Here is a 13,815-nt window from a genome sequence, read left to right as displayed (position 1 = left end):
AAGATAGCAAGAACGTGAAAAATGAAAAAAAAATTGAAATCGCCCGATCGGTTTCAACTATTTTGTTGCTGATATTTAAACTGTATTCAAGTTTACTTTTGGTGAGCAACAAATTTAAAACATCTTCAATTCCAGGAAAAACCAGTTTCAAGATAGAAAGATCAGGAAAAATAAAAAAAATATTTAAAAATTTTTCGCTATATCCGAAGTTTAGCAACTAAATAGTAACTGAATCTTCTATAAAGATCAAAGAAAAATTATATTATTTATTGAGTGACCTTGCTACCTTTATATCACGATGGCATTATTTGCGATTTCTAGGGATCGGCACGAGCAACAAAATGTTGTTTTGGCAACTAATTAGCAACTATTTAGCTACAAATTTGCTAGATTCGCCTTGCTAACCTGATAGGGCTAGACTTTTCTTAAATCCCATAAAACAAAATACTGTCGAGCCAGTGAAGTAATATTACTATAAATATCCACAGATTACTATGAATATCCACAACAAATATCCATTTTGATATGTTTTGTGTTATATTCTGTGTTTTGATTTGATTACTAATTTTGAAATCATGATGAAATTATGAATTTTGTAGTTTTGTGTGTGTGTGTGTGTGTGTGTGTTTGTAGGGGGGGAGGAGGATTGGCATTGGAGTTATCCTTTTGCCACAGAGTGTTGGATATAGGTAGTCAGTTATATAATTTAATCGAAGAGTTTTTGTATAAAACTGTATAGCAAAGCGCTTTCGACTTTCGTCATCATCAGTGCACACTTGTCAGCCAACTGAAAGTATCAAAAACGAGGACATAGTACATTTGTAAGATTTGATTTATATATATGGCCACAATCTCTAACATGTATTTCGTTGATTATTAGGATAAATACTTTAATATAAATCAGATCTTACCAATGTACTATGTCCTCGTTTTCAATACTTCCTGTTGCCTGAGAAGTGAGCACTGATGATGACGAAAGTCGAAAGCACTTTGGAATAAGAATTTATAATTATACACTTTCATACAAAAACTCTTCGATCCAATCATTCAATAAGTGTATTCAGCTTCCCAAATCTATTCAGTCATATAATTATTTTACTTTTCATAACAAACATAATCAGTAGATCACAGATCAATTTGTTTTCCATCGCTAGAAGGCCTGTGATATTTACCGGGAGTTGGATATTGAGGGATGTAGGTATGGACAGTAGGTTTTGTGTTTCTGGAACATGATTTTGACATGCAAAAAATGAATGGTTCAAATGGGCCACAGAGTTATCATCACATGTACATAAGCTAGTATTGTGACGGCATAGAACCTTGGTACTGTATATAATTCAATATGTGGAATTGCCTTGACAACAATGGGGTAAATCAGAGTATAAGAATTATTATATTTGATAGTATAGTTATGCTAATTATCTCGACATTTGTCTTTTTGATTTTTTTTCAAATTAGGTATCAAATTTATAGATATACAATTTTCTTTTTCACTCTAATGGGTATCTTCTTCAGACGCATGATCGGCCAACTCATTGCCCATTATTGCTGCATGACCTTTCACCTAAACGAATCTAACTCTGAAGAAGATATGATAGAATGTGTCTTCTGATATTGCAAAGCAACACATTATCATATTTCTTCATGATTGGATGACTGACAGAATCTAGTTCTGATTTAGAGTCTGACAAGATAATTGATTTGCTCACCCTGTTGCTCGTTATCAACAGCAATGCCCTCTCTATCGCGTAAATCTCAGCTGTGTAAAGAGATGCATCATTAGATATTAGAACTTTGTGAGTTACTTTGGTGGTTGGAACGTAAAAAGCACATCCAGTACCTGACTCAGTTTTGGAGCCACCAGTGTAAATTTTGACGTTCTTCTATTCTATTTCATACACAAATATACCCGGGAAAACTTTGTTTCGTGGGTAATTTATTAGATTTTCAGTAGGTATTGAAAAAAATCGAAATGTCATTTCTACGAGCGATAAATGTCCCTGAAATTGATGTTTATTACCAATCGAAAAAAAAAACAACTTTATATGCCTATGTCATTCAGTTAAATAAAGCAAGTTTTTTTTCCAAAATAGTTGCAGTTATTATAATAAGTAATTGTATAATAATTGAAGCACTGAAGATACAGTAGTGAAAAACCAATATAATAATAAATACATTTAACGAAACTAAAATTACAGAAGGTGCATTTGAATTCATTGTCCAATATGGTTCAGAACATTCGTCAAACTTGCTCTTTCAGTACACGAATTTCGAATGAATTGTTTCCAATAAAAAAAAGTTTGAACGTATGTTGAGAAAGTAATAAATATCCAACTTTATTCACCGTTCTTCAGTAATTAATGATATTTCTTCTATGGAGTGGTGGGAAGCGGATGGTTTCTTGAAACTTTTTTAGACTTTGTTTTTTTGTAGCCGTAAGGCAGTGAAGAGTGATCAGGTGCAAATTTTCTTTTGAGAGATTTAGGACGATATATTTTAGTCGTCTCCTTCGTAACCACTTCATGTTCTCGTGTTCGAAGTATAGCATCTGACAGAATACAGATTGGCTCAGACTTTTCCAAAACAGCTTTTTTGATTGATTCAAAGTTGACCAGTTCGGAGGCCGAATGATTAAGGGAAATACCTTTCACTTTGCATACAATTTCTTCACGGTTTTCGTTAGTGCACCATACCTTATATGCGTAATTTTTAGGTCCTCCGCTGACAAATTCAGTAATGTGTGATCCAGGACCGTAACATACAAGTTCATCTGTGAGGTCACCCAAAAAGTCTCCTATAAGCGGCTCATATTCCCCTTGTTTGTGAGTGAATATGACAGAATCTGTATCATAGTAGAGTGCTCCTTCACCTAGTTTTTCCAAAAAGCTATAAAGTTTGAGACGAGCTTGTGCAGTGACAAAAGCAGCTATAGCCACGTTAACTGTGGAGAGTTGTGCATAGCTTTCCTCCCTATACTCCCAATTGACGATTACTGTTTCCTCGTTGATTGGTAGAATAGAATTTACATATCTGGAAGGGTCCGTTAATATTAAGGATAGTTCATATGGTTCATTCATAATTGAAGTTTTGGGCTGATTTTCACGCTGCCCTAGCTTACCCCAAAAAGAATTGAGCATAAGTTTGGCCAGAGATCGCAGTCCAGGATTCTCCACGATATCGGAACGGTCCAATTCAATTCCTTCCTTTATAAAAAATTCTTCTATGTATTTGTCTTTTTCGGTGCAATTTTTTGGCCATCCTGATGCCTGCTGCTTTATTTTGACGAATTTATTCATCATTTCGGTGAACAATCCGCTGGTTCCAGCAAGTTTGTCAAATTTTGTGATATTATAACTCCAAATCTCGTGAATGCGTAACATTTCATAGCCCATTTCCCGGGCTTTCTTCACCTCATCTAGAACCCATGTACCTGTCAATGCACGCTCTGCAGTGTTATGCTGACATTCGTCGCTTAGAGTCTCTCCGCAAGTTTGACATAAAACAAACATCAACTTGTCATTCATTTTCATCGGTAATACTGGATGAAACAAGTTTTGTGGTGGTAATATAGTGCACTTTATTATGCCGTTCATATTGCACCAATCGAACGACTGACATTCGTCACCTACGTAAACTTTCGGATGTCCAATTGGGAATTTTCCGTACTTACATACCCACGGATAAAGCGAGCATACGTCTAAATATTTGATTTTTTCTTCCTTCTCAACTTTATAATATTCCACAGTATTCCCTGTTCGACCACCATAGAAGCTGTCACGAGGATTGAGAGGAGAGTTTTTCAGCAGTGAGTTGTTTTTTAGAAATTCAATCATTTCCAAGTTTCCATCACACTCTTTTAGAAACTCGCACTCCCATTTTTCGATGAGTTCATAACCTAGTTCTCGAATTCTATCATTCTTGGCAACGGTTCTCTCGTATTTCGTATTCAGTGTTTCTTTCGGCGATTCATTGTCTAATAATTTGTCTCTTACATATTTCAGACATTTTGGATGCCCATGATAATAGCACCCTTGGAATTCGAAAACTTGATTAGTTTCTGAACAGAATCCGTCCACTTTCACACCAGAAACAATGGCTTCGAAACCTTTAGCAGCATGCTGAATATTGATAGATCTCTGATGCTCTTCCCATACTAACCACCGAAGAGCTATTTGCGACTGTTTATCCCTGAGTCTGTATCCGTTTTTAGGAATTATTCCTATAGTTTCGGGTTTGAGAAAATTTCTTCGAAAGACTTTGTTGCATGCCGAAGCGATAGTGGAGGCTTCGAGGAATGGGTCGACATTAGTGGCATCAAGTAGTTGTTCTCTAAATTTAAGGCAGGCGGCTGTTAGTATTTCAACATCGGAAATGCAATAATCTTCAATCTCTTTTTTCATATCAAACACGTCATCTTTGTGTTTTTGATACCATTCCAAAAATTTCTCTCGATCTCCCGACATCATCTTATCAGGGCTATAGTATTTGATGTGTGGTAGAGGACCACAATATGTCTCGTTTGCTTTGGTGTTGAATAGATGCGGAAAATATCCTTTTTTAAAAATATCGCCGAGCCCGAAAGCTTGTGGGAGTTTAGCAAGACTCATTGGAAAATAATTCAAAGAATCCAAAAATTTAACATTTTCTATTTCCATTGAAATTATTTTGGTACCTCTCATTATCAGCTTGGGTTTGAGAACTGTTTTCGTCAACACATAATTCAGGACAAACTGATGATCGAATGATTGTCCATTATGAGCCAGCACGATGACATTGTCGAATTTCTTTCGCAATATCAAAATGTGTTTCACAAAAGAAGAGATGGCGTCAGAGGTTCTCAATACTTGAAGACGAAGTCCACACGTCTCACAAATCTCTTCATTTTTTCCTAAGCAAATGTAACAAGCTTGTTTGAAAACGCACAGGTTAGTCTCATGGAGAAGGGAACCGTCTTCAAGTTGTTTTTCTTGTCGAGTTTCCAAATCGTAAAATATAAAGATGATCTCATCTGATTTTCGTTTACTGGTATTGGGTTGCATAAAACATAAGTGGCTAGAGGCGCAGTGTTTGCAACAAATTTTACAAAATACCTCTCCGCATTTATGTGTTCTGTCTCTCTTCACGGTTTTGAAACAGATAGAGCACAAACGGATTTCATCGCAAAGTTTTGGTTTATGATTTTCAAAACAGTTTTGTCCTCTGAAGGAGCGTTGACAATCAGCGCATTTTATCCTAATATTTTCTTTGCAAGGAGGGGACTGCTGACAAGCAAAACATGTCTTCCCACATCTATGATTCCGCTTATGGTCGTAGGGTTCATGACAATCTTCGCAAAAATAAACACAACTGAATGCTGCAGTGAGAGATTTTATAACGCTATAATGTCTTTTGTGATACAGTAAGTTTAACTTTTTAGTAGAATGATTGGAACCGTCAAAAATGATGTCACGGCCCTTTGTTCCATAGTTGTAGACAACGATTCTGTAATTTTCGAGGTAGGCTTGGAATTTTTCTAGTTCAGAGATGCCACATCCTTCATTGGTGATACGTACATTGGCAGCTTGCATTAGCTCCCGGGCTCTTGAGGTTTGTATTTTTTTTGTATCTCGGCGAACTTTAACATATTCAGGGTCCTTATCGACAACAGCCATCGCAACAACCAGAGCTCGTGGTAAACACAAATTATCTTTGTTGTTGATGGTGATGAGACTGTGCCTTCCGGCACACTCCTCTTCGAAAGTGTTGTACTTTTTTTTCCTTCCTTTTCCAGCAGGCATTCTCACGGTGGTTATACTGATGCAGAAAGTATCAGTGTTGGATACTTTCGCGTTGGATTGATAAATAGAATGTATTGTATGCCAAATATCTTTGAAGGTAATTTCCCTTGCAGGTCTAAATCTCATCCAACCTTCACCATGAGCAAAGTCCTTTGAAGAAAAGGTGAAACCAACCTGGTCTGTTGGTAGCACATTTTCGATACCTTTCTTAACAATATCTTCGATAGCCCCTTTCATCCATCTCACAGGATCACCTCCATCAGGTGTTGGATTGATGATGAACTCGATGGAACGGCCTTGCAATTGAAAGCGACGAATTTATTTCAAGCTATCCTTGATAATGATGTATTTCTCCATCTGGAACTGAAATTATTTTTTTATCGACTTGCCATAAATAAGTAATCAAAAGCCCGTAATCGACCGTTCAAACTATCGACCACTATCGATTAATTTTTGAACTGTTTGTTAGGTATAATTGACTTTTTGAGCTGACAATCTATAGATCTATACTGATATTATAAATGTGAAAGTTTGTGAGGATGGATAAATGTATGTGAAACTTTACATAAATACAGCTTATACATCAGACAAACATATAGGCTATAATTTACAAAGGTTTGGTGTGATTTTGGTCATAATATAACGATAAGTATCAAGTAAGTCGGAAACATTCTTGCTTCCTGAGAGCTATCTTGGCGGCGCTGCCGGCCGGTATAAGCATATACCGTTGGAATCAAATGAAAGTCTGCGATAGCATACAATTGAATTGGATACACATTTTAGAATATCTATCAAATTCTTATTAAAATTGGTACAAAAAGCCTACTTGCATATCTCAAGAATCTAAGTTCAGTAGCCTCAGCTGTACGTTAATATAAGAGTGTCAGTCAATCAATAGGTACCCACTTATAGTCCAAGCAGCTTGTGTTTTTTTGCGGTAGGTTTCGCAAGAGTTTTGAAAATTGATTCTAAATAGTATTTTGGGCTGCTGAACACGAATCTGAGGTTGACCAACAAAATTTTTCACGAAAAATATGTTTTTTTTACAAAAATTGTGAAAAAATTTGACTTAGTTCTGGTGTTTCGAATATATATATATATATATATATATATATATATATATATATATATATATATATATATATATATATATATATATATATATATATAAAATATAACCTATATATATATATATATATATATATATATATATATATATATATATATAGGTTATATTTGACCAAAAAATCTTTTTTTTTCAAATATCTCAAAAACTATTACAGTTATTACTGGTTTATGAATCTTAAGGAATGAAAAAATTGGTACATGCTAGATAATTGGAAAACCAGTCATTTGCTGACAAAAATTTCTTATTGTAATATTTTTTTTATAGTTTCTATAGTAACTTTGACGAACGTCAAAGTTGCATGTAGGATTTTTTTCTGTTTTGAAACTATCCTATGGAAGCTTGATGAAAAATCATTACTAGTGAATTTGAAAAATTGATTTTCCTTATTATATGAACAATCAAAGATGTTAAAGGACGCAGACGTAAAAAAAAGCTTTCAAAATGAAAATTCTCCCAAACTATTGATTTTCTTATTGAAAAAATTGATTTTTTTGTCAATTAGTATCCCTACTGTTAAATAATTGTTATGAATCAAACATTTTTTCTTTATTAATTGCTGATTTAAATGATGATCTTCAGAAGAAAAATCGTTTCTCAAATGTTTTTTACTGCCTAAAAATGCATTTTTTGGTTAATTTTTGCCATTTTCTTCTGGAATATCGTCATTTCAACTTATGTTTTTATATAATTTTTGAAAGACTTTGTTTGACTGCAAATAATGATTATTCTCAAAATCATTATTCACAATAATGAATAAAACTTCAAAGAAAAGTTTCAATCATTCCAATAATCATGTTCAACAATAAGGATGAAAAATTAATGAACTATCATCATCATTATCAATTAGAAAATCAAACAATTGAGATAATCTGAAAAAAAATAATACTTTCGATGCCTTCAAATTTACTATATTCCAACATCTTTGATGATAAAAAAACATTTGGCTTCAACTTTGAAAATCATCAAGGTTTTCATATTGATCTTTAAATTCGTGGATATTCGTGGAAAAATTATAGACTCCTCCTCTTTTTTGAATAACTGGATCCATCTTGTTGAAAATCTGTTAAAATCTGTTTATTTATCATTTAGCTATCGTCCCCTACTATTGACGACCTTTGGAAGTTAAACTTTGTGCGAAATTGGGATTAACGTGGTTGCACATTTCAACATGTGATTCGTAGCACCCAACTAAGTTATTTATAATTTTTGAACTATTTTTTTGCACAACTTGGCGCAAAATTGTCAACAACGGTAACCTGAAAAATACACAGGGGTGCAAACAAACTTTGATGTTGAATAACTTTCATTTTCAGCCAGATTTTGAATATTTTCTCAGTGAATGGAAAGACATTTATTCCAGAATGATTCACATCGAACAGATTTTTCAATAAGGCCTGATTTATTATTCACATCATACATACACTTTTGAAATAATCGATATAAATAATCAATCTCATAGTAATTAGAACGAACATTGGGGTAGGTCGCTTTTTTTCAAGAGTTACTGATGTTCTGATGGGTCAGAGGAAAATTAAAATCATAAAGAAGATTGGAGAATTTCATAAACTTCAGAATTTTTTTCTGTACTCGATAAAATAAAAGAATGGTGGATTGTTGGAATGGACCTGGGTTATTTTTTTTGAGATTGTAAGTTCAATATAGTTTTGTTCTCTCGAGATTGACGCACATATTTTTTCGAAAAGTAACCTCAGTTCTTCATTTTGAGGATTGTTTCCATTTATGATATTTTCCAAATGAGTGGAGAAAAGGACCTGGTTCCATTGGCCTACGCCGTATGAAACTTCAGCTGAAAAGGACGACTAAATTGAATTTGATGAATGATATCAAGCCGTCTTTTGATATTATTATTTTCAGAGTGTCAAGTTTTTACAAAATACAGGGGTGAAACCCAAATATCAAAAAATTCCATTTGAAGAAAATGTATCTGTTAAACTTGGAATGCTACTCAATACCGAAGAAATAAAAGTGGCTTTTACAGCCACTTACAGTTGGAAAGCATTTTTTCTCGAAACAAAAAACAAAAACACCACAAGAAATACAATCCAATATTGTGTACAAATTGAAATGTGGAAGCTGTCACAACTGCTATGTTGGTCAAACCGGACGGTATCTTAAAACACGAGGTTCATAACACATGAGAGACTCTAAGAAACTGAATATGAAAAATCCTACAGCTCTCGTTGAACATGAAAAAGAATATGGACACATTTTTTATTTTGATAATCCAACTATTTTAGATGTTCAACCATACTTATCAAAAAGACTTTTGAGCGAAATGATACATATCGTCAAATGCGATAGTGTTAACACTAGAAGAGATGTCGATGGCCTTAATACCGCATGTTTCAATTTGATACGTAAAATACCTGAATAATTTACACTTCTTTCATTCTTTTTCTTTCTGCCATTGAATAAAAAACAGACACCACCTTATCAGAATCAGAGATAAAGCCATTCGTTTGTTTCATGTCGTTTTGTGTTGGTGTTGTCTCGAAAATCTGTTGTTTGCAATGTGTTTTTTATTTTTCAAATACGTATCTAATATGTCTGATGATTTTTGAAATAGTATTATCATCAACACGAAAAAACTACGTTTTGGTGAGTAATTTAAATGAGAACTCATTATTTCATGTGAAATTGAAATAAGTTTTGTGGAAGGTATATTCATGAATATTCATTGTTACAGAGCCCTGAAGGAGAATTTAATTAAATTCGAAACGTCGGCAAGAATGCAATAGTTTTTTAAAAAAAAAATTGATCCTGTTATCCAACCAACCCATTTTTCAGAAAAATTATTGCATCACTGAACTAGTTAACTGAATATATATTTTTGGGTTGAAATCTTGACAGCAGACTAGATACAATGGATTTTCTATATGAAATAAAGAACATTTACGGTGATGAGGCATATTTTGGCATGACATTTTGGACAAATCTGATTAGAAAACTAGCTAAATAACGTAACCATAAAAAGTTTTTATCACAGTGTGAACAGAAAAATATTTTATCAACGCATATTTCTACTATTTTTAAATGTATACAATCCTTATTACTAGAAAACTTTCCTTTTGTAAATACCTATTACAAGGATTTACTCAATTTTTAGAAAAAAATTTTGAATACAGAAATAAGATGTTCCCATTGGAAAGTGAGAAGACTTGAATTTGATCTGATTAAATTGAAAGATACAGTTTCAAAAATTGTATCATCCTCAACTTTTCAGGCATGTAATACCAACCAAAATCAACTTTATAACACATTATATAATAGAACTAAATATTCCCAAAAAATGAAATTTAAAAATTCACTTGAAAAACAACAAAATACCACTCCTTTCCATGGTAATACAAAATGGCTAATTGATTGTTCGAATTGTGAAATACCAAATAATGTTCAATATTTATTGAGTATGGGTGATAAATTCAATCCACTCTATGACAATAAGAATTTTCCTTTGAAAGATATCATCATTGATGTTGAACATATAATTGGTATATCACAAATTATCGAGGAAGTAAAGATAGAAAAAAGAAACAAGGCTGTGAACATTCTGACCAACTCCACAAGATCTGACAGATTTATAGAAAATAAAACAAATTGATAAAAAACTTTGATGATATTAGAACCACTCATGTGTTTCTGAAAGATAACCCTGACATAATTGTAACCAAAGCTGACAAAGGTAACTCGACGGTTATTATGAATAAAAATGTATTTCTTGAAAAAGCTACACAAATTTTGAATGATAATGACACGTATAAGATTTCACCACAAGATCCAACAAAAAAAATTCAAAACAAATCCAACAAACAGCTTTCATAAGTGATAATAATTTAGCAGAATTATGTTTGATGCAAAACCCAAACATCTGCAAGAATTAAAACACAACATGTGAAGATAATTTCAACTTCCTACACACATGTAATACAAAGAAAAAATGAATTTGTTGGAAGCCACAAATGATTAAATCAATTAAAAACCTGAAATATACACTGTGTCCAAGATAAAAATGAACAGCATGGGGATATCGGATACGTTAAGTGATACGGGATCGATTGAATCAGAGAAAAGTAGACATTTACAAAGTTTCAATATTTCGAGTAGTTTCGGAGATATCCGAGAAAAACCGAAATTTGAGAATTTCGTTTTTATTTTTGTCTAGCTTCGTTTTTAAAGGAAATGTAAAACAAATAGCACTTTGTCATTGCCACTTTTTGAGGACTATACGACAACGTGATAACGATACAAAACATTATCAACTTTGTATTTTCAAATAGGCCGACACTAAAGTACTCCCTGTATACGACTACAGTTTACATTGTGAATACAGCAACGTATCACACAATATGATTTCATAACCATTTCTCGCGCAAAATGATTACTTAACCTTTTCTTCAGTTTTACATAGTACGGGCTGGAAAAAATGTCATATTTTGATACAAAAAGTAAATTGATTAGTCTTACCACTTGCCGGAATTTTTGCGTGGTTGAATACAAAGATGAGTCGCAATATCAAAAGTTTAGTTCATAAAATGTAATTGTAATATAATAACAAGGGGCTGATATGTATTATAGGAAATGAACAGAAACGTTTAACAAGTGTCCAAATAACCCGTCGTCATTTTTCAAGTACCGGTACGCCCGTCTCACAGACGAATTTAAAACTTGAGTTAACATATTCGGAAAAATATTGTTAAAGGATGCAGTAACCAATCTTAGCAAATCTCCTTCGTTTCGAAAATTATGAGAGTACACTTGATTTTTTATATATTCCCAAAAGAAACAGTCTAGTGGGCTTAGGTCGGGGGTCCTTGCATGCCAGGATGTATCACTATAAGTATCAATCCACTGTCTCGGGAAGCGACGCGACGGTTCAAATAATCACAAACAATTCTAGCGTTTTGTGCTGGAGCACACTCTTGTTGAAACCAGCAGCTGTGAGTAACCGCTTCAGACAAATTATCTAAAGCGTCTTTCAAATAAATTAATGATTTGATATTTATTTCTTCTCAAAATGTAGTGAGCGGTGGATTTGGCCACTTCGGTATTATGTTTAATGGTGCGAGTGGATATTTCAGGATTTTCAACAACGGCCTGTAAACTTTCTTCAATAGATTGCTTTTGTCGGGAAACCACAGGTTTTTCAAATTATCCGTATTCTTTCAAATTAATAACTGAAAGTCTCAACATTGATTTATCAGGTGGTCGCCTCTCTGAAAACTCATTAGAGAACGCACTTTCAGCACCACCACAATTTCTCTGGCACAAAATATAACATGACAACATATCAAATTTTTCAGTATTCGAAAAGCTGTCGTTTTCCACTTTTAACACAAATTAAAAATGTAAAGAGATGTAAAAGTATGAACATTATGTATCATTTTTGCCAGCACGTACTATCTACAATTGAAGAAAAGCACGTTAAGTAATGACTTTTCATTTTGCACGAGAAATGGTTATGAAATCATATTGTGTGATACGTTGCTGTATTCACAATAAGAAATGGGGTCGTATACAGGGTAGACTTTAGTTTTGGCCTATATAAAAATTCAAAGTTGATGATATTTTCTAAAAGATGAAACGTCGCAGAGAAATTCTGCTTATGTTATCGTATAGTACTAAAAAAGTGGCCATGAAAAAGTGCTATTTATTTTACATTCCTTTGAAAATAAAGCTAGGAGAAAATAAAAACGAAATTCTCCAATTTCGTATTTTTCTCGGATATCTCCGAAACTATTCGGAATATCAAAACTTTTCAAATGGCATTAGGCACATAAATGCGCTACTTTTCTCTAATTCAATCGACCCCGTATCACTTACCGTTTCCGATATCCCCATGCTGTTCATTCCTATATTGGACACAGTGTATAACCCTAAACAGGCAACTCGATTATGTAGGTCTCCACTCTTCAATTCGTTACTTTGATAACCACGGTAATTTCTACAATCTCCAGTGTTGAATTTTTATAGTTGGCACCCCCATCCAGCTCACTTAGAAACTTTCTATTCGACCACGTTTTTAGATTAGTGGTTATACTTGACAACGGGATAGAACCCAAAACCGGTCGTAAAAATAAAATCACTAGTGGAAATTAAACAAACGTGTTTCCATTCATTTCATTAACGTGATCATGAATCACCACAAAATAAACAAGTCATCAATTACACAAATTCCACATTTGAACCCATCATCTGCCAATTGTCACTCTTTACCAAAAGAAAATTATCACTAAATAACTTCATTTTTGGTAACTTTCGAATTTTATTTCAAATCTACTCCTAGTACTCTAGTAGTTGACAAAAGCTCAAATTTTCCATTAGTCACAAATATACTTACTTTCTCAAATGAGGCTTAAACACTGCCACCACTTACAGAATCAGAATGATGCATCATAGAATCTTCCCGCTTTTTATAAGATCACAAAGTCACGTGATTGTAATGAGAATTTTCTGAAGATAATTTGGAATTATCGCACATAAGATCGCAATATTCATGAATGAAATTAAATATTTCAAACGCTTCGCGATTTTCATTTCTTTGTTTTCATATCATCGCAATAACTTCTGTTCATACAAAAATAGGTAATCAGTTTCATAAAACTGGTATTGTTCGTAGAATTGCATTTCAGTCGCCATTTCTCAGAAATTCAGTTTTTTTCACACCGCCATGTTATTTTCATAGGGACTTCCCCTAATTATATCTCACATCATTGCTCATTTCATTGGAAACAAAGAAATTTCGATACTGATATGTAAATATAAACTCGTTCCAATTTCTTATCAATTTCTTGATATTTTTGCAATTGTGTGATAAAAGAAAGCAGAGAACAATACCTTTAATTGAATAACTTTACCGAAAATAATGGATGATTTTTTATCTTTCATAAT

The 13,815-nt window shown here is 33.3% G+C and overlaps 1 protein-coding gene across 1 annotated transcript; it reads right to left on the bottom strand.

The window, feature by feature from the left end:
• Positions 1–1,991: 1,991 nt before the first annotated feature.
• On the bottom strand, positions 1,992–13,419 carry LOC111506947 (uncharacterized). Its single transcript, XM_023162170.2, has 2 exons — positions 13,265–13,419; positions 1,992–6,140 (listed from the first exon to the last, which is right to left on the bottom strand). Exon 2 carries the CDS (start codon positions 6,012–6,014, stop codon positions 2,373–2,375), a length of 3,642 nt encoding a protein of 1,213 aa, XP_023017938.1. The 5' UTR covers positions 6,015–6,140; positions 13,265–13,419; the 3' UTR covers positions 1,992–2,372.
• Positions 13,420–13,815: the final 396 nt, after the last annotated feature.

The sequence above is a fragment of the Leptinotarsa decemlineata genome, unplaced genomic scaffold (genome assembly GCF_025532065.1).
Source record: "Leptinotarsa decemlineata unplaced genomic scaffold, Ldec_3_MD MMD2_tig00026307_RagTag_RagTag, whole genome shotgun sequence".
NCBI classification, from domain to species: Eukaryota; Metazoa; Arthropoda; class Insecta; order Coleoptera; family Chrysomelidae; genus Leptinotarsa; species Leptinotarsa decemlineata.
This window is presented reverse-complemented; position numbering and strand designations above follow the sequence as displayed.